Source organism: Paramisgurnus dabryanus, chromosome 7 (assembly GCF_030506205.2).
Source record: "Paramisgurnus dabryanus chromosome 7, PD_genome_1.1, whole genome shotgun sequence".
In the NCBI taxonomy this organism is placed as follows: domain Eukaryota; kingdom Metazoa; phylum Chordata; class Actinopteri; order Cypriniformes; family Cobitidae; genus Paramisgurnus; species Paramisgurnus dabryanus.
Window position 1 is genome coordinate 20,640,240 of NC_133343.1, and position 27,701 is coordinate 20,667,940.

Sequence of the window (27,701 nt, forward strand, 5' to 3'; positions counted from 1 at the left end):
AGACTGGGTCACAATTCTGAAAAGTGCTCTAAAAATAAACTTGCATTCAATGCAGTACTAGTAATTAAAAATCCTCTCAGCCCGTGAAAAGTGGTTGCTTGGTAAATGCATATAGATCATCAGTCAACTGACCCTACTCTGCTCCACCCCCAAACTATAGGTATTCCTCAAGATGATCGGTCCGACACATGGTCAGATGACCGTCACCCGATTGGTCAAAGTCTTGGAGGATGGAAAGAGGCTTCCTAAACCAGATGGCTGCTCTGAGAGGGTAATGCACAGCTTGATGTTAACAAAACAAAATTTGAAGATGTTTAATTTATGTCATAGATTTTATAGTAATAGTATACTCTGGGTTCCCACATGTCCTTGAAATTCTTGAAAGTTTGTGAATCTGGGGGATGTGGGAAGTTTTTGAAAATATACATAGATACAGGTCATTGAAAGAGCTTGAATCTATTTTATGCAAAAAGTTTTCTGGGAAAATAATCTATATTATTCCCTGTGTAGTGTAGGATAATATCTTTAAAATTCTAGACTTTTAAAAGCACACGTGCTAAACTGTTCGCTTTAAATGCTTTTATTACATGGCTCTCTGGAATGCTTGATTCTGATTGGTCAGTTGAGACATTTGCAGGTTCGTTCTTTTCAAATAATAACCGCTCCAAAGTAATAACGCATAGCCGGTACTACTTGTACGAGTAAAATCGCTCCGCGCCAATAAAGATCAATAAAGATTACTGTTTGGCGCCATCTTGTGACAAACACTGGACAACCACGACAAGACAGAGAGCTTACTGAGACTGAACTTGACAAAATAGAGCATGACAGCTACGAAGCCAACACACAAAAAATACAGAATGGGCATTAAAACTTCTCAAAGACTGGCTAAAAGAGAAAAAATGGAGACAGACAAGTATGAAGTAGAGGATCTTAATAAGGTATTTCGATCATTTTGTGCATCTGTGCAAAGTTTCGCGGAAGGATAAAATTTTTAATTTAAAACAAATATGCCAATAAAATGTTTCAAATTCATATTCATGTCCGTTTTTTTTCTTATGTGACAAGTAGCCGTGTAATAAGCGCATCACCTGTTGTGGATGTCATGCATTATGCATTAAATTATACCTGCATCCATATAAGATTCTTAATTTAATAGAGGTTGTGTAATTAAATCGTCCTCTCTTTGTTTTGACAGTTGTACAATCTGATGAGGAGATGCTGGGAGGCGACACCTGAAAAAAGGATTGATTTCAAAGGGCTGATTGCCGCCTTTCAGCAAATGATTGACAGTCAGTAACTACGGAAATATAATGGGACTCAGACCGCACCTCTAGGAGACGACCCCCCCCCCCTGAAAAAATATGTCTAAAAGACGTATAATTGTGCCGTGTAGCACTCTTTTGAATATATATTCCCTTTTTATCAAATACATTATGACCTCATAGATAAACTGCAGGCCTTTAAAAATAACAAAAGACAACCACTCAAGCTATGGCAAGACGCTGTCAGAATATGCAAGATGTGCAGCCGCCAGTCACTTGATTGGCTTGTTTTTTCAAATCCGGGTGGAGAAAGAAGGAAGAACCTTCTATTGCTTCCTGTCCCGCTGTTGATTCGAGTGACACTCAGCCCTTCTGCTTCTCATTGTGCCTACATGTATGAATGACCCGTCATTTTCAACGATGCATTACAGCACGTGCTGTACAGAAGCCCCCCAGTAAGGAATGTGCAATGACAGAGTCCATCTCTGAGAACCGAAACCTGTTGAAGTTAAAAGAAGATTGTTTGAAGGACGAGGAACGTATCTGAATGTTGATTTACACACGGGTGTGTTTGAGTGGATCACACCCCTTCTTGCGAGACTATGGACGTGCAAAGTATGTCGGACGTTCAAAGACTGTATGTGTGTTTATATATATATGTGTGTGTGTGTGAGAAACAGAATGCGTCTTCGTTGGATCTGTCCAGCTCGGAGCAGACAGCTGTCCTCCTTGGTGCAGCGAGGTTGGAATGTTGGAAAATTTCAGAGTGCCGTATTACTGGAGAACTTAAACGAAATAGTGTACGCCACTATATTGCCACATTCTGTCATTTCTCCCTGAGCCTCACATCTGCCATGCAAACGATTGGAGAGCTGCATGTGGAAGAATATTATATTGATATGTGGAAAGCGTTGCTTTAATGAAATGCCTACAATATGCACTAGGGGACAGTAGAGCTTATGAAATATCTCCCAAGAAATGTCGTATTGTGGGATTCGCTAACTTTCACAAACCGAATTAACCATTTACTGCTATAAAATATCTTAGTATTTTATCTGTTCTGTTTTTTATCAAAGTGGAATTAAATGCAAGATAAATGAATGTGATTTGATAAGGAAATTGTGTGTGAAATGAAAGGAAGATTAGGTTGGGGAGATTGAAATTAGGATATCGTTGTAAAGCACTTAACTGTTATTCATTTATCTGATAGAAGGCTTTATTACAAAGACATGAATATCATATCTTATATAGTAAATCCTCATACACTGCTTGTGAAAGAGAAAATATTCATCTCGACACAAAGATTGGTCCAAAATGCTCCCTAGCTGTACCCCCTTTTTTTTTTTTTTTTTTTAAGGTCCCAATATGTATCATTTAGGTACAGACATGGGTATTAATATGAACTCATTGATATCACTTATATGTACTCTCAAGGTGCAAAGGGGTGATTCTCACGAAATCCAGACTTAAAAGGTGTCCAGCATCAGATTTTTTTTTTTTTTGCACATATAAGATTAAGGTCGGAATTTACTATAACCATTATTTTTAGAGGATTTAAACAATATTTCCTATAGAATTATTTACATTTTTTAGATTATCATTATCAAAAATTATCATTACTGCAACATGATATTACATTAAATATATGCATTTACAAACTCATGTTTCGGTAATGAGAAATAAAATGTTGTCTAGGCACTATGACAAACAAAATTTCAACTTTTATCTGGAGAGAAAAAATAAGAACTGCTTACCTGGTAGACATCTTGAGTGTCACAGTCAATTATGTCCCTTCCAACATGTTTTTTTTTTTTTTTTTTTTGAAAATGTTAGTTGAGGGCTTAAACAATGATTGAAAATTGTTGCGGAGGATGAGAAAGTGGGTCTTAGACACATTTATATCTCTTATTATTGTCTCTACATTTACCAATGATCACCAAATACCACATGTTTCTTTACTGTACTGTAAATGTTTATAGTATAACATGTACTGAAGCTTTTATTTTGTAGATTTTTTAAATATAAATATTTTCCTGTCAAAGAACCAAAATTCAGTCATGGACACGTTGCTGTAATGAAAATGTTCCACTTAAATGTGAAAAAATACAACAAAATTGGTTTGTACACTGAAAAAAAATATTCATTCAATTTACTTTAAAAAAATTTAAGGTAAGTGTTTGCAACCAATTTATTTAAGCTACTTTTAAACAACCAACAAAGAAAAATAGAAAAACAAAACAAAAAACTTTTGTAAATTAAATGAATAGTTTTTTTCAGTGTATGATGTCATTTGAAATCACGTGCAAAATAGTACATGAAGAGATGTTTGTAACTGTATGCTTCTTATTTTGATACTCTTACTTTGCATTTACTTTTTTAATCAAAATGTTTCATGACACCTCATAAGTATAATTTAGCGAGAATCACCAAAACTCGCAGTTAGGGACCATTTTTGGACCATTTTTCTGCAGGTGTAGGTGCTGTTTCGAATCCACTTCTTCATAGTGGTGTATGATGAGTTAAGAATTGAAACACGAGAAACAAAGGATGAAACTTAATAACAGGCTTTATTCTCCTGTTCTTTAATGTGGAATGCAAAACAAATCCATCAGCTCAAAATGAAACCCCAAACCGGTTTTACTACAAAAAAAAGAATAACAACAAAATAGTATCCAACTGGGAAAATGTACATAAATACACAAAATAAATACAGTTAATAATCTTTTTTTGTTGTTCTTAAATATTCAAAACAAAGCATTGAGCGCTGACACATCTACTGGAAAAAAAGAACGTTTGTATTGCAGAATTATTTGCATGCTAAATTCCTAAAAATAGCTTATTCACAGTAAAGCAATATATCAACAGTTTGGATATAAAATATAGCAAAAATTCAAGGTGATAAAAGAAACTACAACCTTGTAAACTAAAATCAGGCTGCAATATGTGTACAAAGCACGATAGTGTTAATACCCCTGCACGTTTGAACGGGTGACTGTGCCTTCTACATCAAGAAACACTTCAGTATTGCAAAGCATTAAGATTATACAAGCGTATACATAAACGTATATAACATTCAAAGATGGAACGTTGTAATATTGCAATGTGTTAATGGAACGATGTGTTAAAGGGATAGTTCACCCCCCAAAAAAATGTTTTACTCTCATGTGGTTACAAACCTGCATACATTTCTGATAAACACAAATGAAGATACATTGAGGAATGTTTGTGAGCCCCATAGTAGGAAAAAGTGAATGGGACTTGGTTTCAAACATTCCTCAAAACATCTTCATTTGTGTTCATCAGAACAAAGAAATGTATGCAGCATTGTAACAATTTTTTTGGGTGAACTATCCCTTTAACAACACAAGGGAGTATCAATACATTTTTTAGTATCATACCTAGGGTCATAAAATCAAGTAGGCACAATTTTAACCCTTCACCTTTCTATGGAAACAATTTCCAGATTTCATTTAGTAAACACGGGACACACTTGCCTCCATTTGGAGCTGTTGTACATTCTCAGAAAAAGGTGCAAAGGTTGTCACTGTAGTGGTACTAAAAAGTATACTTTTGTATCTAAAAGGTGCATAGTGATACTAGTGATGGGCAGAGCGAGGCTTCGTGAAACACTGAAACAGTTGAATCAATTGTGTCGAGGCTTCGAAACATGGATCGAAACCGCCTCCACAGTGACACCTAGTGGTCATTTGCACGTATTGCCATAGAGCAGCCTTGACAAGGTTTTAGACGAGCACTGACAAATTGTATCCCACATGTTGTGTAATTGATATAAGTGATCAGGTAGGAGAGTGGATAGTGTCCTAGACTCTTATGCAAAAGCCCTTTGGATCGAACCCCGGGAAACGCATTGTTATTACCGTCGTCACAATTAAGTTACATATTTTTTGTTGTTGTTTTAACATCTGTTTGACAACTACATGAGCTTTTAGGCTCATCTTTGTCAATACCTATAAGCTGGTCTATTTAATAAATAAATAGAATAGAGATAAATACCACATAAACAATAAAAAATTAATAAAATATATCAAGCCACCATGTCACATCTGCTGTGTGTGGAAGGACTTAGCCTACTTCTTTTTTACAGATAATTTCTCCAGCCTTTGAAAAACTCCTCTCACAAAAACCCACAAGGTCAATATGCGTTTATTTCACTTTTATACAGATGTGCGATTGTGTTGTCTGTTCCCGACCGTGCCAATCAAACGCTGATTCGGCAGACCACACCTGATGAAACATTTAATGAAACACTTCGAGGCTTCGTTTGGTCATAGTCACGTGACATGGGTGTTTTGAATCACGCTTCGGATCAGTGTTTCGACACATCTGCGCTTCGGGATCTCGCAAAGCTTCGGAACGACTGTTTCGCGTCAGCCATCCCTAAGTGATACCTCATTTGTACCAAAATGGTACATATTAGGACTTTTTTTTTGACGACTCTAAGCCTGATCCGTGGCAAAGTCTGCAGCTATGTTGCGGATCCAGTACAGATCTGACCCGGAGTCGTCACGTGTCTGGAAAGGTACCGTCCCAGTGACAACTTTTGTACTTTTTTTCTAAAAGTGTAGATTTAAAGAACTTTAGTGATTTATTACAAGATAGGGAAGATGCATTAAGCAGTCTTGTACAGTATTAAGCTGACCAGAAGTACTTAAATGTGCTTAAAGGAAAACACCACCGTGTTTCAATATTTTACTATGTTCTTACCTCAGCTTAGACAATCAATACATACCTATCTTTATTCAACGCGTGCACTTAATCTTTGTGCGGCGCGTCGTGAATGTGTTAGCATTTAGCCTAGCCCCATTCATTCCTTAGGATCCAAACAGGGATGAATTTAGAAGCCACCAAACACTTTTCCCTATTTAAAGACGGTTACATGAGTAGTTACACAAGTATGGTGGCACGATAAAATAAAACAATAAAAAATGCAATACATTAATGCGCCCGAGGTCGAAGTGCTGCAAACTAAGTGCTTTTCCGCCATACAATATAGTTCTCATTTTTTTATCATGCCACCATACTTACTCATGTAACTACTCGTAGAACAGTCTTTAAATAGGGAAAACATGGAAGTGTTTGGTGGCTTCTAAATTCATCTCTGTTTGGATCCTAAGGAATGAATGGGGCTAGGCTAAATGCTAACACATTCACGACGCGCTGTACAAAGATTAAGTGCACGCATTAAAAAAATAAGGATGTATTAATTCATCGAAGTTGAGGTAAGAACATAGTAAAATATTGAAAAACTGTGAGGTTTTCCTTTTAAATAATCCCTGTAATGTCTTCATTTTGGAAACGAACAAATCTCAAACCAAAAGCCGGCTTTTGTTTATTCTTATCGTTAGTATTCCCTCAAAAAGGCCTCTGTGTTTAGGTTTTGAGATACAGGGATTGTCTTTATAGTAGTCGATAACTAGGACACAATAACGCAGGCTCCTCGAATCTATTGTCAGGCTGTTGTAGAGGTAAAAGAATGGCTTTTAGAGAGCGCACAAACAAGATGATTGCTTTAAAAGAGTAGAAAAACAAAGGCACTCTGCCTTAATCGAACACATGAACGTGCCAGGTCTGTACGTGCTATGCAGTAACAAAGCCAACAGCAATCTACTGGCAGACTGCATCCAACCACAAACCAATAAAGCACACTCATAATAAAGCAAAAATCCAATGCTTAATAAATATCTTGTTTTCCAGTGCCTTTTTGAATCTATTTTTTATTTTTTTTGGCAGATCTGTCTCACCTATTTAAAGCGTATACCTTTATAGATTTGGCAATTGTTTTGATGCTTATAGTACGAGATCAAACAAGCCAATCTCTGAGAACATGTCTTTAAGCAGTTGTAGTACATCCTTTAAACAAGCCATATATATATATATTTTAACTGGACAACAAAGATACCCATTAAAACGTTCACTTTTAAGACTCCATTAAAGATTATAAAGAGATGAAACCCCAGAATTACAGAGCACTGGCATTACTGTACATATAAGGCCCATACATTACCACTCGGACCTCTTTCAACAGCTGATTATTACTACTATAACTGTATTATTACTCTTCCAAAAGAAATCTGGCAGCATATAGCGCTTAAAGTATATTATGGGGCGGTCGATCCTTCCTCATCAGAGGTAAGTCTATTTTTTAGTCTCTCCAGTGTAAATCGAGGTTATTGCCTAAGCCATGTCTGTGTTTTAAGGCTCCTGAAGTATTCAGAATGGCTGATCTTTCCAACAGATACAGCAGTATGTACAGAAACATTTGTTTTAGGACGCACACAAACGGTTAATCGTACGCAACTATATGCGCTTCCCAAATCCTCAATGAAAATATTACACGTTAAGCAATACGTAATATTAAGGTTTTCGTCATTCTGTACACTGTAAAAAATACACTCATTTCGCAGAATATACAATATACATCGGCCTACCCGGGTTGAGAAAAAATTGAATGAATGTTATTCTCTGAGTGTAGCTCTATCTTTATCAGCCCTTAACCATTTACAGTAAAACTTGCACACAGGGGAGTACGGGGGTCTGTTATATCATATGGGACATGGTCAGTGATAAAAACAAACCCTGACCATAACGTTCAAAAATCTAAATATACAATCAAATTATAAATATCAGCTATAGGCGAGTTAAGGCCAAGACATGACAACAGTAACACGGAGATATGTGTGCGTGCGTGTGTTAGATCCTCTTCTTTTTGAAGTAATCTGCGTACTGGCCCCCGAGACCCTGCGAGTGCTGGCCTACATACGGTCCCTCTGATGTCACTTCCTGTGTTGGCAGTGTGGGGTATTCTCGCTTCTGCCCTCGGGCTTGACTCTGATGGAGAGAGAGAGAGAGAGAGACTATTTCGAGCAGTAGTTCACTGACATTTTGTACTTGAAAAGTGAAATCTATTCGCTGTACTTTTTAGTTTTTGTGACTTACAGTAAATGACTGATGGGTTTTTTGTGCGCTATAAAGTTAATGACTGACGCTTGCGCGCAACCCACGCACACGCGTCTAAGAATTTCCTCAGACTCGCGCGCTATGATCATAAAGCATCTATTGTTAAATCTGTGAAGCGGCATGTAGAGGTGTTTATCTCTGGATGGGTCTGTCTTCGAGTGAACAGCAGTTAGAGATGTTTGTCTTTCAATGTGTCTGTCTTAAAGTGAAATCTGATGAAAAGAATTGCAGTGCTTTGCCTTTTCAACAAACAGGCCATTTGTGTCAGGATACGACTTTAACGTATAAAGAAAAATGTCATTTAAAGTGTAGCTTAGCATTGTGTTGGCAGTGCAAAGGTTATGGGGTTTGATTCCGCACATACTAATAAAATGTGTAGATTAAATTCACTGTAAGTCACTTTAGATAAAAAAGTAAAATTCAGCTTTGCCTTTATTAATGTGAAATATGCTTGCCCGGTCGGTGAACCTGATTTTGTTTCTACATGTTACTGGTCAGCATCCTTGGTCCTTAAACAATATTTCTCACAGCCAATTTGAACGTTTTCTTATGTGCATCGAGTTATTTTAAATTATGAAAATATATTTTTGTAAGCACCCAGTGGGCAAACTAACCATGACGGGTAAGAAACATAAAAAAGCTATTAGAGATTTTTGGGGAACTAAAGTGGGACTACACAGCATGAATAACGTTAATGTTAGTTGTGCAAGTCATATTAAAGGCATGATATGTGACCTTCACCACCAGAGATCGCATTTTCAAAACAATAATGAAGATGGAGCTTTGTGATGCTATAAGGAGAGGGAAATGATGGGAGATGTCATTTTTGCCATCCAGAGATCTAGAAATTCACAAGGGAAGACAGAGGATGATAGCACGGGTATTACGTCATTGATAGGTGACAATGACAAGGGACTAGCTTTTTAAAATTGGAATTTCTCTGGATTTACAAATTCTTGGAAGTACACAGCTGCATGAAATACAGTACTGTGCAAAAGTCTTAGGCCGCCATATAGACAGAGCGCAGCGCGTCATAACTTGAAAACCACGCCCACCGGGGGGAAAACAATCCAACCGTCTCCATTGACTTTGTATTGCGAGAGGCTGCCTCCTTGTCATTTCTGGCTTATAACAAAAAACAGAATAATGCCTAAAAGCTGCTGTGTGACAATATGTACAGCTAACAAGCCAAAGAACCCAGAAATAAGTTTTTATAAGCTGTCGAGCCGTAAAACCCAACCTTTAAGGAGATAAAAGTGGATCGCCGACTACGTTTCCCCCTAGTGGACGCAGTTCTACCAATATGAGTACTATGAAAAGTTGCCTGTTTCCACTTTTGTGTCTTTAAACGCTCGTTTTTTGAGGTCGACAGCTTATAAAAACGTATTTCTGGTTTTTTTTGCTTGTTAGCTGTACACCTTGTCACACAGCAGCTTTTATGTATTATTCTGTTTTTAAGTTTAATCTGTAAATAAGTTTTTATAAGCTGTCGACCCAATAAAACGAGGCGATCCACTTTTATCTCCTTAAAGGCTGGGTTTTACGGCTCGACAGCTTAAAAAAACTTATTTCTGGGTTCTTTGGTTTGTTAGCTGTACATAGTCACACAGCAGCTTTTAGGCATTATTCTGTTTTTTGTTATAAGCCAGAAATGACAAGGAGGCAGCCTCTCGCAATACAAAGTCAATGGAGACGGTTGGATTGTTTTCCCCCCGGTGGGCGTGGTTTTCAAATTTGCATAACTGCGCTCTGTCTCTATGCCACAATTAGATTTGTTGTTTTTGCAATGTTATAGTGATCATATAATTGTTTCTCTGTCTCTTTATTAGAATACATCCAGAAAATACAGCAAATCTGTAGTAAACTGTATAAAAATGTAAACTGATGTGTCAAGTTTTTAGGGTAAACTCCCCTTCCACTTGAGCAATAGCAGGAAACTGCAGGAACCTAAATAAAATTAAATCCTAATTTTTAATTTTAAAGAAATTAGTCTTTTAACTTCATTCTGCTTAATAACGCTGAAGATGTGTTTAGGGCCAAGAGAGGTCACACTAAAACACAGACGATGCCCAAAGAAGACATTTAGTCCTGAAATATTTTTTTTTATATATATACTTATTTCCTCTATTATCTTTTTTATCTTAATAAAATTGATTGAAAAATAAATATGGATGGACATTAAAACTTCAAGTCTGGTAGTGGTGGACTAAGACTTTTGCACAGTTCTGTATGTGCAAATGGTTTTTGGATATTACAAAATCTTACATGTTGTGGCTTTAAGGTAAAGCAGTGGTTCCCAAACTTTTTCAGCTTGCAGCCCCCCCTTGTGTACGGTGCATTCCTTTGCGGACCCCCAAAGAAAATTTGTGACAAAAAACTGTTCTAAAACTCAACATTTAATAAAAACATAAAATTATACAAAAAAGTAGTGCTTTTGGTTAGTAGCCTTATTTTTTTTTAGGTTTAACTACACAGAATTCATGATAAATTAATGTATTTCATAAAATGTCATAAAACTGGGCCCCCCTGGCACCATCTCGCGGCCCCCAGTTTGAAAACCACTGAGGTAAAGTATAGACTGTAAAACACTTTTCGTCCTGCACTTGCTGTTTTTCTGTAAACTTTTGTTTCTGTGTAATTTCCCCCATTATTAATAGTTACATTATATGCCCAATTATAAAAGAGGAAGTATTTAATACGTGGTTTATGCAGATGTGAGTTTCGTTCTGTCTCTCTTTCATGTTTATACTCATAGGGGCTGTTTCCCAGACAGGGCTTATCATAGTCCTACACTAAAATATATGTTTAAGCTGCTTTAAAAGCACCTATTTCATTGCTAAACACAGTGTTATTTTGTGTATTTGGTATAATACAATGTGTTAGCGTGGTTTATGGTTAAAAAACACATTATTTTCCACACACTGTATATTTTTGTAGCTCCAAATTTCCCTCTCTTCCTGAAACACACAGATTTGAAAAGCTTTGTGTCCCTGATTGGCCAGCTAATCTGTACATTGTGATTGGCCTAAATACCTCTGACATCAGTCGGAAAAGTGACGCTTCTTACCATGTTTGAAAGATTCAGTCACAATGCAATGCTAACAGGAGTTAACTTACAGCAGGAGGAATTATGATACTGTAATGTCCATGTCAACAGGCCAGGGAAGTAAACTGTTGCCTACAATCCGTGTGTTTGTTGTAGTCCAAGAAAAGAGATTAACGTTGGAGACGATAAATCGCGTCATTGTTTACTTCGAGGTATGTACCTTTTGCATATCATTAACATGTACTAATACACACTTACACACCAAAGAAAATCTAAAAATGTGAATTGAGGTGTTTTAAATTCAAAACACCTCGCACTGACATATCTTAACATATATCAGTTTTGTCTTAAGATGCTCAAGTTTTTGTAAGGTTTCTTTGTAAAAACTACTTAAATATTTTAAAATAACTAAGGCCTAGTGCTGGATTAATCTAAACCTTGCCCGGGAAACCACCCCATAAAGTTTAGCTGTTTTTAACAGAAACACTTCAGTTCCTGGCATGACTCCAAGAGCCTAACAGTGTAAAGCAGTTATGGGGTGGATTCCTGGACAGTGTTTAGATTAATCCAAGATTAGGCCTTAGATATATTTGGACATTTAACTCTTTCCCCCACCATATATTAAGAGAAAACGCTTCCCTGCCAATGACGAGTTTTTAATATTTCCGCTATTATCCACTAGGTGGCGCTTTTACCCAACTTATAAAACATTGAAGCATGCACTGATCCAAAAACAATAAAAACTCTGTGTATGTTTTGATCATTGAATCTAATCTCTAATAAAAGTCCTTTACAAAAAAAGATCTCAGCTTTTTGCTAAAAATTTGGTATTTTTGAAAAAACCTACCTTTATTTGAGAGGTGATAAAAAGAGAGCAAATGAAGGTATTATAAAAGTTTTTTTTAACAGCAGATGGTCTTTTCTTTCTTTTATATATATTGTGTGTTTATATATTTAAAGAAGATTTTATGGAAGGCATTAAACTTTTGTGAAAATCATGAAAAATGCTGGTGCTGGCTGACAACTTATTAACAAAAAAAAAATGCAGACAGGGAAAGAGTTTTATAAAAACCTTACAAAAGACAATACTGGAGACTATGGCTGGCCAAAAAAAAAAAAGATTTTTCAATTAATCGTTTTTTAAACCTGGTCAATTCAGAATTGATTCTCAAAGAGCAGAATAGATTTTTTTTCATATTTTTTATGCAAACATTGCTCTCTTTTTTGCCTTGCGCGATGTTACCAAGGAGCGAGAGGCAAGCCTGTCATTGGTCATGGGTGCTTCATCGACGTTGATGCCACCTTCACATAAAAAGTAAGAGGTATGGAAGCATTTTAGATTTCGCAAGTAAGACGACAACGATAGTGTTGTGGCTTCATCGACGTTGATGCCACCTTCACATAAAAAGTAAGAGGTATGGAAGCATTTTAGATTTCGCAAGTAAGACGACAACGATAGTGTTGTGGCTTTTAATTTCTTTTTATTAATTACCCACTTGTAAACTTCTGTTCACTGTTCTTTTTTATTAAAATAGTATTTGTATTAAATCTATATTCAGTGAGTTGAATTCAGAATCGAGTATAAAAACCGACCTGAGACCCCGAATCTAAAATTGAATCGAAATCGAATCGATAGCTTGTGAATCTAAATTAAATCGATCCGGAACATCTGAATCGATACCCAGCCCTACAATGGCACTGATATATGTTAAAATACGGCAGTACAAGGTGTTTTTAAATTGCATTTTTGCCTAACTATGATAAGCCCTCCCCATAATGTAGCAGACCCAAGTACTCTGGACTAGAGATCTTGGGTTTAAAGAAATGTACCCACTGATGCACACCCGCGAGATAGTTTGTGTCGTCTAGGGTCCGTTTGGCACAAAACATGTTTATTTTAAGTTATCCTACACCCGATGCCGCTATTATTATACCCGACCATGTCCGAGGAACACGTGAAACTTTTAAACCTGAACCCGGTCAGACCTCTGGTTTTCACATCTTAGTGGACCCGTGAAGTAGACTCTGAACCTTAGGTGGAAAAATCTGATTTCTTTTAACACAATAAAATGATGTTTTTTTTCATTTACACACTCACATAATAGTACTGATTCCAGTCTGTGACCGTAGCCGGATTGGCAGTGTGGGTGTGTGTAGGTGTGATGAAGCCAGGCATGATGGGAAGGGCACTGTAAGCAGGTAGAAGAGGCTGTGCGCTGCCGTTCAGAGAGCTGTGTAGAGGAGCACTCATGGGCGCCTTTACCTCCACCTCCTATGGTGAGACACAGAGTGACATCATTAAACATTTATACCCACACATACACACACGCGTATCGACTCTGCTTATTCGTATTACAGTTCTCACACACGCTCGTTCAGCTGGTGTACTGAAGAGTGATGGAGAGTTTTCAGCAGGATATATCATGTCCTGAGAGTGTTGTGAGACCGAGATAGGAATGCAACGTGTGACCTGTAACACAACCTGACACCCCATTTACATAAGCTCTCGCACTCCACCTCAAAGCCACACAGACTCGTCCCAACACACCCGTATACAGACCAAACAGCCTCGAGTAAAATTCATAAAGATGCTTCTGTTTTGCATTTGTTTAGTTAAATAAACATTTTCATGACAAGCTGTAATGGAAACTTATTTTTAATAGCCTATCTGTTATGTCAACTTTTGGTTTAATGGCAGTTTACACTTAAGCTGGCACAGACTACACAAGTTTGTGCAAAATCAGATGCTTTTGTTGCATGATAACAGCATATGTCTGATCTTAGGAATTAACATTATAAATGTTGCAAATTTAAATAGTCACATAGAAATAGTGGCTTAAAGGGACATTCCACTTTTTAAAAAAAAATGGTAATTTTCCAGCTCCCCTAGAGTTAAACATTTAATTTTTACCGTTTTGGAATCCTTTCAGCTGATCTCTGGGTCTGGCGCTAGCACTTTTAGCATAGCTTAGCACAATCCATTGAATCTGATTAGACCATTAGCATCGCGCTAAAAAATAACCAAAGAGTTGCGATATTTTTCCTATTTAAAACTGTGTGACGTTACGCACTGCCCGAAAATAGTCCCCATGGTTACTTTCAAAAGCAGGAAACTATTTTCGGGCACTGCGTAATATCATTGCACCTCCTGCAGTCATGTTACGGCAGCAAAGTCCTTGATTATTACGCCAGAATGAGAGTATAGTTCCTAGCCATATCAGCCTAGAAAATCGCAACTTTAAATTTCCATCGGTCTTAGTACACTATGTAACTACAGAAGAGTCAAGTTTTAAATAGGAAAAATATTGAAACTCTTTGGTTATTTTTTAGCGTGATGCTAATGGTCTAATCCGATTCAATTAATTATGCTAAGCTATGCTAGCGCCAGACCCGGAGATCAGCTGAATGGATTCCAAAACTGTAAAAAAAAATCAAGTGTTTAACTCTAGGGGAGCTGGAAAATGAGCATATTTTCAAAAAAAAACAGGAGTGTGCCTTTAAATATTTATGCATTTAGTATTAACACATTTTTCTTTAATTTTGACACTGTGAAATTCAGGATAAAGTCTCATAATCTAAATATGAAATTGGGAGCATCAAATTTTGATTTCAATCATTAATTCAATCTTTGGCATGGCCTTACTCAGTCAATATTAAAGATATCAAGGTTATATTTGCACAGAATGTTCATTACATTACATTATTTATGTAAAATTCACAGGCAGTGTAAAAATTTTTACAGCAATGTTGCCGTTTTATACAACTGCCCTATTGCTTTTGCCGCCAAATAAATACAACATTGTGTCCAACAATATCTGTTCATCTCTATAGCACAGCATTTTTTTTATTTATATATATATATATATTTATATATATATATATATATATATATATATATATATATATATATATATATATATACATAAATATAAATTAACACTGTTATTAACTGATTATTACAATATTATTACAATCTTTGTACGCATCTTTGCTCTGTATATACACTCTGTATGTGTCCGTAGAGAAACTAATAGCTACATATCTGGTCAGTGAGTGTATGAAGGTTCAATGAGTGATCTCCGGCTGTACAGATGAGATGTCAGCTGGAAGACACTTAGACACACTGTATGGCCCGGCTTGACTTTTTTGACATCTGTCTGCAGAAGAATGACAACTGGGACCATTTCCACCCCCGGTGTGTGCGGAATAGAAGATGTATGAGAAGTATGTCGACTATTCATCGGTAGATTTGATAGTGTGTGTATATTATGTTTATTCCTGTACAAAATGTTTTTAAATGGTTCATTTATACTGTAAAACGAGCAGGATTAATCATAATGTGTGTGTTTGTGTGTACCTTGCTGACATCTCGGTGCTGGTAGACTTGAGCAGCTGTCTGGCTCATCTGCGTCTGAGAATAGTATTGACTGACAGCGTGCATGTAGGAACTGTAGTCTCCGTATGAGGAGGTCACCACCACCTACAACACAAACACACGTTTGTTTTTCTATAATGCGATCTGACTCTCGTGTTTCTATACCGTAAATCCTCACACAGCTCTTTCTGAATATGTAGATATTTTTATTAGGTCATTACTATAGACTGGTCCTCACAATATGTAATGGAGGTAATGGATTTGTGTGTTTACCTGAGGTTGCTCCTTTGTGCACTCTGGTACTGCAGTGGTCTCTTGGTTGTTGCCATAGGTCTGTGCTTGGTAGTGTTGGTACCACTGCTGCATGGCTTCCTATCACACAGACACAGATCGGAACCAATAACACTATGAAGATCATATAAAGATGTCCCGACCCCTTATTCTGACTGATCTTATCGATCCCAGATATAGCAAGCACATACTGTATATTTACTGACTGCTTGACTGGCAAAATCGCGAGAGGGTTTCAAAAGCAGTACTGTTGTCACTTACACAATAAAAAATGGTGGGTTTTATTTTAAACCGAGCACTGGGTCAAAAAGGGATGAACCCAACCATTGTTGGTTCAAATAGAAATGTGTTAATTACTCCAGCATCTGAGTTTGTGCCTTTCTGACCCAACGCTGGGTGTTTTCCTGGTAGTGTTGTCACGATACCAAAATTATTGGTTCGATACCGATACTATATCAATGGTTCCGATTCCGATACTTTTTCGATACTTTTTCTGAAAAGGGAGAAACACTCTCAAATCTCATTAAATTAAAAACGAGACAACCTTCTGTTTATTTGACTCGCATCCGAAAAAACCTCCACACAGCAATGCTGCTTGGCTTTCTTGTACTGTTAAACCAGAGCGAACGAGATAAGGAGAGGAGGCGGAGCACTGCATTCACGTGCACTGTGTGTGCGGCGCCGTTTAAAAGAAAAAGAGAGAGAGAGCGAGAATGCGCAGCTGGTGTTTGCAGAGTTACATAAAAAACGACTCGCAGCTCGTCTCTGAGTAACGATTCCGCGGGACAAGGGTATTGGAATCGTTTTAAAATTTCAGTATCGATATGTATCGAAATGTCGATAATTTTGACAACACTATTTCCTTGTAACACGCGCAGATTCCTTCTTGCACGCACCTGGACTTAATGCGCACGTCTTGGACTCTTGCTCAGACCTGAATGCGCGCTGCATGGACTCCTTCTAGCACCTGAACTTGTAATGCACATGATTTAGACTCTTTCTCCCACATGAACTTTTAATACGTGCGTCTCTGACATTTCCTTGCACTAAAGAGGTTGTTAGCGCACAGAGGGTTAAAACCGAGTGTGCCTTATACGTCTTGAAAAGTGAACCCTCTGGCTCTTTGATCGCCCCCTGGTGGCTGGCTGCAGTACAAGTCATAAACCCCACCCTCTCCATGCAAACGAAGTTTGGTCCTATAAGGTAGTTGTTATCACACTGATATATGTTCAATTGTAAATTTTTGTGATAAGATTCATTTTACATAAAGAGAAAACAGGATACGCACATCCAAAAAAAAAAGTCTTAACCAGGTGCAAGATCAAAGGATGAATCAAAAAACTGAAAAAGATCTGCACACTGTAACACGTTTGCCTGACGAAGGTCTTCGACCGAAACGTTGCTTTTTAAACTTTTGAAATAAAAGGGACTTTTTACAGTGTGCAGATCTTTTTCAGTTTTTTAAGATTCATTTTAGCCAGTAATTTGATGCTATAGAAACGGGGCGTGTCGTTATGATTGGCGTGGTTGAATTGGGCGCGCAAATCTTTGGGTGGAAGTTTGATATCCGCCTCTGGCTCCAAGGACATTTCCTTCTCCGTATGCCTTGGCTCCAAACTGACGTTTTTATGTAACATGGCAGCGACCATAGAAGGACATTTTTGGCTTCAATTCATTGCAATGGAAGGAGGCGACGTTGCGTTGTCCATCTTTTTTACAGTTTATGTTTAAAACCAACAAGTGGGTTGTTAACGCTCCCGAGCATGAAGGAAATTTTAGAGATTTCGGGGCTTTAATGACGCACTCAGATTAATGGCATCAGTTTTAAGAAGGTTGTGGTCATGACAGTCCAGGTCATTTCCACCAATCAAGTGACTTCAAGTCAAAAAAGAACAAATAAATAAATGAGTAAATTACTGCCCCGCCATATAGTGTATCTGCGATACCACAGGCTGCCGATAGGACGATCTCAAAATGGGGCATATTGCCCAACACTATCATGCGCTATACATTCTGTCGCTTTTATGTCTTTCATAACATTATATAAACCAATAAAATAGAATCGTGCATTTTTAAAAAGTGTGCTTTCTTTGCCTATATCGGAAAACTTTCTCCAACTCACTGACAACTTTCTCCAACTCAACTTTGACTTTCTATACCTTGAAGCGTGTACTCGACGAAAGATGCTGTGCGCTTCATTGCCAAGTCCTTTGCTTTTTTGCAGACTTCAGATTTGGGCTATTTTTAAATGTTTTTCAGCGAGTTTAATATTTTCTGCGGGTTAAAGATGAAAGGATTTTGTTTAATAGTTATTGGTATTTGGGATGCATTTGGCTGGTTTTGGTACGTGAATCTAGTAACCCTGGCTGTGTGCTTGTGCAGATGTTTGGTTTGGATTCTATAGACGGTTTCATTGGACGCACATGTGGTGACGCGATTACGCGTCTGGTCAGGACTTTACTTCTGGTTTCAGTTTTTTTAAAGGGTCTGACTAGTTGCTCAACTGAACTCTTGAACAAATACCTCGTTGAAAATAACAAATGTTTTGGTTTCCTAGGTAATCTACGTGTTTTTTATTTTGCTTGTTATATAAATAAACTACTTTAAAAGGACTTGTTATTTATTCTTAGTAGGGATGCACCGAATCCAGATTTTTTAGGTTCGGCCGAATCCCGAATCCACCGTTTAAGATTCGGCCGAATCCGAAACCGAATACCGAATCCTACTCGCATCCTTATTCCATTAACACAGTAAAACACATTAATGAAGTAAACAACGTCCACAGCAGTGTATTTTTCATTTCATTTTATTTAATTTTAACTGTACATTATGCCAGGATGACAAGTTGGAAAAACTATTTTGACAATTACCATAAGCCTATGCATAATGAAAGCGATGCGTTGCGACACGCTCGTTTTTACAATAAGCAAGCAGCTCCGCGATGAAAACTATATACTTTGAGTGAGAAGCTCCGCTCGTCAATGTCAGGTTTCACACGGCCGTCCAATTACAGTGGAGGAGGGGCGGGAGATTACCACAGCAACCAACCGGCTCACAGCTGAAGCATCACAGCTACCAAGCGCTCGGCTGAAAAACAGCTGGAATTTGGCGTCCTCAAGGCGTTTTCAGCCGTGTTTAAAAGTTTTGGTGTGTCCAGCCCCTAAGGCTCACCGAAAGAAAAAACTCATCTCCACGTCAGCACCCGATGTGTGTAATCAACGGCCGCGTGACGTCGACCTGCGTAGCGGTTCGGTTCGGTGGAAAAAAAATCTAGGATTCGGCCGAATCCGAACCCCGTCAAAAAGCCCAGTATTCGGCCGAATCCGAATCCGAATCCTGGATTCGGTGCATCCCTAATTCTTAGCGGAGTTTACCGGAAGTTACGTGTTGACCACGAAAACCGCTTGTTTATGTATTAAAATTAAGTCGGATTGCCAATTTTTTTGCATGTAGACATAGCCAGTGTGGGCTTACTTTACAATTTAACAATTATAACCCTTTCTTTTTATTACATTATCCATGAACACGAATTGTGAATCCTGTCAGATCAATTCCTTTCGACAGCAGTAAATGTGAAAACTACCTTCATTCCACACTCTTTCTATGCTGTTGTTTTTAGCGACCTCTAGTTAGAACAAAACCAACTGGCCTATTACAGCAAGCAATTTTAGGTAAAACAAGGCAAAATTTGGGCTGTCAGTGAAAGTCTAATAGACGTCTAACCATATCCCAAAAATAAATGATGCGTATATGCTTAAATCATGTAAAAGAAATGAAAGCAAACACCTTGAACACCTGTTGAGTTTGCCTACATGATGGAATATCGTACGTCTCACAAGTAATTTTGGCATAAACGACATGTAACCAAGATTATTCATGGTAAAAATGTGTAGCTGGATTATATTTGGTTTATGGTTAGCCATCATTTCACTCTCAGGTATTGCTTACTGAAGTGCTGTGTTGTCTCAACACATACAGAGATTTTTCAGGGCCATTTAAACCAAAAGTTGGGTTGGTCCATATTTTACCCAACAAACAGGTTCAAAATGTCTTACACAAATGAAACAGTGCCTTTCAAGAAAATGTATGTTGACCGAATATACACAGCTGCCTCTTTTGAATGGCTGCCAAAAATAAAGATGCTGCAATTGCAACATCAGGGGCTAAACAAGGCCACGTTAACCCCTTGCATCCACTCAGCATGACTTTTGTAGGTTCCTTTACAAAACAAACAAAACAACCTTGTTCTCTGTAAGTGGTTGAATCGCAGACAAAATAAGTTGGCCAGAGTTCATGGTAATAGTTAAATCTGTCTATATCGGCTTAGATTTGGACTCTACCTAATCTCAGCGGATCCTTCATTCCTCACAGACTTACTGACTCACCTCACAGTTTCTGACTCTGTAAGACTCTTTTCTTTATATCTCTTAGCATCTTCAATGCACCCGAACCCACTGCACGTGGTCACTCAAAACAGCTGCTACTTTTGGCTTCCTCTTCTCCTCCATCTGGCTAACCTCATGGCCTAATCTGTTTGTCGGGCTTTCTCTTCCACCATTTCCTTAACATACCCCTTCTTTCTCATCTCCCTACCATCAGTCCTTTCACCATTCCCTGCACTCTCTCTATCTCTCTCTCTGGACGCCTACAGCGCGAAATCTCGCCGTCTCATTTCGCTAAAGCTTGTAGAGTGTGTGGGAGTGTGCGACCAGATGGGACAGACAACTCGCAGCCAATCTTCCTCCCCCCTCCTGTTCCCCCTGCATCTCTCGCTCCCCTTCCATTTCTCCGACTCTCACCCACTCCTCCTCTTATTGTCATAGGAACGTCGGTTATGAGAGGGAGACCCACATTTAAGCCATTTAATCCTGCTAAATTTCCTTTCCTCCAAACTCTCTGCCAAGGCATGAGTAGGGGATCACCCTAAAGACACTGGCAGGGATCTGAGAGACCGTGGGTGGAACTCCTTTTCATTCCCAAATGAAAACCCATCTTTTTATTTCTTTCCTATTTTTTGGCCATTTTTGCTGCATTTTACATCACACGCCGCTCAAAAACTCTAACAACTGATGCCGTCGATGAAATCAAGCTAATGGATGTCCTTGGTCCTTTCCAGACACGATGTGACATGTTTATTGGAATAAAAATGCAATGCAGTGACATGCAACATATTTGGCAGCACATATACAGTATGCCCATTGTGTGCGAGCACATTGCAAAATAGCTTTTCTTTCCTCAGTCCTCGCTTTTAATTTTAATTGTTTGGGGCTCAGTGGAATTCTGCATTTGTGGGAGGAACTGTGGGAGATCGAAGGGGGAGAAAACTTGACAGAGAGAAAGAAATGAGGAGGCGGGGCTAAGGGAGCGACTGACTGATTGTTGCGGCAAATGTAGACTCTCTCTGATTTACTGTCAGGGTTTGTATCCCACAGTGGTCAAATACATTTATTGTTCTGGTTCGTTCTCAAAATCTGAGACGGTATCGTTCGGTTGGGAATAGAAGAGGTGAGAAAAGAATAACGTTTACAGGCCATGCTTGAAGCTTGAAGTCCCTTTAGGGCTCTGTACTGTGTACCTCGAGGAACGAGGTACCTGTGTGAAGTACCTGTGTAGCACCTGTGAATAACTATATTGTGCTATACACTAACCTAAAGGATTATTAGGAACACCATACTAATACTGTGTTTGACCCCCTTGGCATTGATTCAACAAGGTGCTGAAAGCATTCTTTAGAAATATTGGCCCATATTGATAGGATAGCATCTTGCAGTTGATGGAGATTTGTGGGATGCACATCCAGGGCACGAAGCTCCGTTCCACCACATCCCAAAGATGCCCTATTGGGTTGAGATCTGGTGACAGTGGGGGCCATTTTAGTACAGTGAACTCATTGTCATGTTCAAGAAACCAATTTTAAATGATTTGAGCTTTGTGACATGGTGCATTATCCAGCTGGAAGTAGCTATCAGAGGATGGGTACATGGTGGTCATAAAGGGATGGACATGGTCAGAAACAATGCTCAGGTAGGCTTTGGCATTTAAACTATGCCCAATTGGCACTATAAAGTGTGCCAAGAAAACATCCCCCACACCATTACACCACCACCACCAGCCTGCACAGTGGTAACAAGGCATGATGGATCCATGTTCTCATTCTGTTTACGCCAAATTCTGACTCTACCATCTGAATGTCTCAACAGAAATCGAGGCTCATCAGACCAGGCAGCATTTTTTCAGTCTTCAACTGTCCAATTTTGGTGAGCTTGTGCAAATTGTAGCCTCTTTTTCCTATTTGTTGTGGACCCGGTGGTACCCGGGGGTCTTCTGCTGTTGTAGCATGTTGTGGCTTCACAAATGCTTTGCTGCATACCTCGGTTGTAACGAGTCAGTGGTTATTTCAGTCAAAGTTGCTCTTCTATCAGCTTGAATCAGTCGGCACATTTTCAACAAGGCATTTTCGCCCACAGGACTGCTTTATACTGGATGTTTTTCCCTTTTTACACCATTCTTTGTAAACACTAGAAATGGTTGTGCGTAAAAATCCCAGTAACTGAGCAGAGTGTGAAATACTCAGACCGGCCCGTCTGGTACCAAAAACCATGCCACGCTCTAAATTGCTTAAATCACCTTTCTTTCCCATTCTAACATTCAATTTGGAGTTCAGAAGATTGTCTTGACCGGGACCACCCCTAAATGCATTGAAGCAACTGCCATGTGATTGGTTGATTAGTTAATTGCATTAATGAGAAATTGAACAGGTGTTCTTAATAATCCTTTAGGTGAGTGTATAGAACCATATCTGGTACAATATCACCCACGGATGGTGCTTCATAGGTGCTATATAGCACTAAAAATGGTTCCCCTATGATTACGAGCTTTTAGTGCTATTTAGCACTATTTTTTATTTATTTAGTGTAGGTTTATGCAGTTTTTATTCAATGGCACCTTTAACATTATAATGGATGATGTTATTGTATGTAAAGATAAAAAAATTGTCAGACTGTACTGTTATTTACATTTAGTAAATAATCTTCAATCAGTCCAAGGCTGAGACTGCAGTACATCTGTGCAGTCCTCTGCTGTGTGTAATGACAGGTGTTGTAATTCCCCGTGTGTTGTGTAAGTTTTTAAATATTTCTTTTGTTGGTGAGCGTATGGGTAGGTGTAATATTTACCTGTGTGTATTGCTGAGCGTACTGGTGAGTGTATTCAGCAGGTGTGGTCTCTGCACTATATTGCCCGGGTTGGTGAGAGGCAGGGGGCAGGACTGCACTGTATGTCCCACTGTGAGTCTGCACAGTCTGAGGTTTACTGTTGCAGGGTGCTTCAAGGAGAACACACACACAAATAAATACTGAAGTAAAACAGGAACACCCATTTAGAATATATATCACACACACATAATATTATCTTCTCCGCGGGTGTGGGCTGCAGTCTTACAGCCTGGCTGTGCCCTTGAGCAGCAATGCGGAGAGACAGACGTACACTGTGAACATTATAGTTGCGAGCTGACAGAAAACATAAACGGTCCAAGGTCTGGACGAAGTGAGTCATCTGTTTGTGCACTAACCTTGTAGTACCACTCCGGGAAGCACACTTGCCAGGTTTAGATATGGGTTGGAAGGCAACTTGACTTCTTTAGGTGGGTCTCCTAACAGAGATGTCTGACAACTGGACTGAGTCTGTAGAGAGAGAGAGAAATACATTTATGCATTTGGCAGACTCTTTTATCTTTTAATCTATACATTTATCAATATGTGTGCTTCCTTGTATTGAACCCATGACCTTGCATTGCAAACACAATGATCTAACCAAAGAGCCACAGCATTACAAAAGATACATACTGTTAAAGATATAGGAAGTTAAAAAGTGTTCCTGTTTCTTAACGTTGTGTTCATCGATTCGGCACCTAGAGAAGACACATATGGCGCTTTTCCATTGCATGGTACAGCTCGGTACGGTACGGTTCACTTTTGTGCGGGTTTTCACTAGTACCTGGTACTTTTTTAGTACCTCCTACGATGAGGTTCTATGCATGCCGTACCGATACTAAATGTGATGTGTAAACACTGCAGATCAGTGATTGGTCAGAGAGAATCGTCACTACCAGCATCATTGCTAAATGCATGATTAGCTTACACTCGTGCATCCTGAGTGATGTCATCGTCTGCGCTTTGTTGCATAAATTCCCAAACCCTTTTGTATTTTAAGCAGTGAAAAACATCCACATGCCTAGAATCAAGACCATTTCATCGATATGCTTCATTGCGCCTGTGTTGTGCGTTTATTTGTTTCAGAGGCAGATAAGTGTATAACCCCAACCACTTTAAATAAGTACTAAACTGCTTTGGAAAGGCAAACCGAACTAGGGAAAAGTGAGCAAAAATGCCAAAACTGATAAAACGTATACCTTGAATGCACTGCGGGCCCTATTTTAACGATCTGAACGATAATGAACAACGCGCCACTGACTTTTTTTTTGGTCAGATGCGCAATTGTTTTTTGAAACTGCAAAATAGCATCAAGGATGGTTTGCGCCGCAACACGCCTCCTTTTTTGCGCTGAACCGCCCAGGGAGCGCAAGTTCATTCCCTAGTTTGCCGACGTGCATTTGTGGAGGGAAAAACCCGCTGTGCGCCAGTGCAAAATACGAATGATACATGCGTCACTGACAAAGTCAATTGCGCTGGGTGCAAGATAGGGCCCTGCAAGTCACATTGAATGAAAGTGTCTGCCAAATTCATAAATGTAAAAGTAGAAAGAGTTAGAGGAGTTATTAAAGTACTTATCAGCTGCTAACATCACTGACTTTGACTGAAATCTCATTTTCACCTTCAAACCTTAGCATACTGTATAGCTTTAAAGATATTATGGATTGGGTTTCGCAATGCATTTGTCTTCTGTAATATTTTCAGAAAGCAATAACATAGAGTCAGACTTGATTTTATCTATAGACATTGTGAAAAATGTGCTTTGATATTATTGTTTAAATACCTTTTTACCAGCCACACAGTAAAGACTTCCAGCATTGTTTATCTTTAAATTAACATGCATGGAAATTTTATCGTGCACATTACGTTCAACTTTAATGATGTTGTCTTAAATAGTTACACATGAGCTACAGTACAAATGAAAAAATATAGGAAATGTTCAGGGTCAGAATGTTAAGCACTACTTAAAGTCTTCGGACATTTTCTCTGGTCACAGATGCTGTCAACAGGGCTTAATCTTGATAAAAAGTCATTTTAAGCATCTTTGCCTTATCTTTCACAGCTTTCAAATAGCAGTTCAAGAGTAGGGATGGCATGGAAAAGTACTGGTACAGAATCTGCCGTTCATTTTGAACAGAAGACGGCTCTCCATTAGGCTGTGTAGGGTAATGCAGTGAGTAATCAGAGCCTGCAGGCATCAGCAGTCTGTCATTAAGGTACAGTACTCTGTCTGAGTTTCTATTGAGTTCTGCTGGCTGGCTGAGTGCTGTTTCTCAGTATAGACACTCCTACAGACAAGAACAATGGCAACGGCTTTAATTCGCTGCTTATCACCGGCTACACATAACAATGAGTCATGAATTAAGAGCAGTTCTTAGAGAACAACAGAGGGATATGTCACAAAAACACAGGTGGATGGAATCAAAGTATTTGGTGACTAAAGCCCGGAGTATAGTTTTATATGCGTACATGAATGCATAGTCTTACAAAGTACTTTATTTGACTCGTCCGTATTAGCAGATGTTCAATGCATGTGCACTGCGACAAAATGCAATGCATCTGGGCTACATATATACATACATTCTCCTGTATGCGCATGCGCAACCTACGCATACATTGTGCTGGGGGATTTAAAAATCTGGTGGTACATGTACAGTATGTGCGCACTCTACTGATGACAAAAATTGTGTCAGGCGCACTGTATTCAGTCTTGTTTATTTGTAGAAAAAGCAAAAAGATTTTTCTTTTATGCCAAAACCAAAAAGTATATTATGTAGAGATGTTCCATGAATATATTTAGTAAATTTTCTGCCGTAATATATAAACACTTTATTTTTGTGAGTGAATGCAACAAAATATCAAGTCGCCTACATATTTGCTTTGCTACCTGTTTCCCATTTAACTCTTACCCTGCCATTGACGAGTTTACTTGTCAATAAAGAGAAAACGCTTCACTGCCAAAGACGAGTATTTCTGGCAATCTATAATACCGCTATTATCCACCAGGTGGCTGTCTTCCGCAATTTATAAAACCCGGAAGTATCGCCCTAATGGTGCATTTCCACCAGCCGCGGTAGAGGCGGCAAAAATGCGATATTCGCGCGTAGTTGGACGCTTGAACATTTGAGTTCACTCACTTCATTCGCGCATGAAATTCTAGTCATTCAAGACATTCACGCCGAAATTCGCGTCATGGGAGGGGTTTCTGCGACTCTGCTGAGACTCGGCCACTCGGCTCGCTTCCTGTAATCAAGTCACTACTACAGCAAGGTCCTGATTGGTTAACGCCGTGTGGAAATCCGCCAAAGTTCAGATTTATCAACTTGCGCGTTTCCCACAGGAACGCTCAATTCGCGCAGAACGCACCATCCGCGTGTACCGCGCCGCAGGATGCCTAATCGCATCTTTGCATTGCCTTAACATGTAAATCACTCGCGCTTGCCGCGTCTACCGTGTCTGGTGCAAACGCACTGTAAGGCAGGGATGGCCATTCCTGGAGGGCTACTGTCCTGCAAAGTTAAAATACAAACCTTAATCAAACACACCTGAAAATCCGCATCAAACGCTTCAATATGATTTGGAAATGACATTCAGGTGTGTTTGATAATAGGGTTGGAGCTAAACTTTACAGGGCAGTTGCCCTCCAGGACCAGGAATGCCCATCCCTGCCCTAGGGTAAACAGCTGTATGTCCGTGTAAGTTTTGAGGATTGCTCTGAATCTGATCTCTATGAAAAGTCCTTCAGAAAAATGGAATTATCTCAGCATTTTGCTAAAAATTTGGGTTTTTGAAGAAACCTACCCATAACTTAAAGAAAAAGAAAAGTTTTGTGATTTTTGGCCACAATCCTACATACTGTTCCTTTAAAGGTGAAAAAAGAGAACTAATGAAGGTAGAATTAGTTTTTTTTTTAAAGCAGATATGTTCTTTCATTTGATATAAATGTATGTTTATTTATTTGAAGAAGAACATTTGCTGGAAGGCATTAAACTTTTGTGAAAATCATGAAAAATATTGGCGCTGACTGGCAACTTTTTTAAAAACGCTGGGGGGGGGAAGAGTTAGGTTATGTTTATGTAGAAGCTTACAACTTCCCCCATTCAACAAGGCCATTTCAGCGGTAAGAGAGCACTAAAACAACATTTTCATTAATATGCTTTGCTGTATACGAACTTCATTGGACATTTTATTTTGTCCATATTTAGAATTTTTTTTGCACTCTTAAGTATCTCTGCCAAATATTGGCCTATGCTAAGAAACAATACATCAAAGGAAAGCTTAATTATTAATTAAATCTCAAATTTATAATTTCAAATTTCCAAAAATGTACTCTTAGAAAGTCCAGGATCACATTTGTTGTAGTGAACAAAATTAAAATCTAGCTCATCTTATTTCTTCATTAATTATTAAATACAAATTACCATAAGAGAAATCCTGTAAAAGCAAATATACAAAGAAAATCAAAATTGAAATAGGTCCTTTTTGGAGCTTGAAATATTATTTTGTGTGCTAGAAACAAAAAAATGTTATGTTTG

General features: G+C 38.6%; 2 protein-coding genes across 5 annotated transcripts in view; one reads left to right on the forward strand and one right to left on the reverse strand.

The window, feature by feature from the left end:
* Window positions 1-3,987, forward strand: part of jak1 (Janus kinase 1) — a 41,963-nt gene extending 37,976 nt beyond the window's left edge. For all 3 annotated transcript variants that reach the window (XM_065239893.2, XM_065239887.2, XM_073815152.1), the window contains exons 23-24: window positions 161-271; window positions 1,199-3,987. In XM_065239893.2, coding sequence (XP_065095965.1) covers window positions 161-271; window positions 1,199-1,300 — 213 coding nt within the window. In that variant the 3' untranslated portion in view covers window positions 1,301-3,987. The remainder of the gene's footprint in view (window positions 1-160; window positions 272-1,198) is intronic.
* A 2,467-nt stretch (window positions 3,988-6,454) lies between these two features.
* Window positions 6,455-27,701, reverse strand: part of raver2 (ribonucleoprotein, PTB-binding 2) — a 79,571-nt gene continuing 58,324 nt past the window's right edge. For both annotated transcript variants that reach the window (XM_065239876.2, XM_065239871.2), the window contains exons 10-15: window positions 23,526-23,637; window positions 23,131-23,279; window positions 15,938-16,036; window positions 15,647-15,769; window positions 13,388-13,561; window positions 6,455-8,114 (exon numbers count right to left, since the gene is read on the reverse strand). In XM_065239876.2, the coding sequence (XP_065095948.1) occupies window positions 7,977-8,114; window positions 13,388-13,561; window positions 15,647-15,769; window positions 15,938-16,036; window positions 23,131-23,279; window positions 23,526-23,637 (795 nt within the window). In that variant the 3' untranslated portion in view covers window positions 6,455-7,976. The remainder of the gene's footprint in view (window positions 8,115-13,387; window positions 13,562-15,646; window positions 15,770-15,937; window positions 16,037-23,130; window positions 23,280-23,525; window positions 23,638-27,701) is intronic.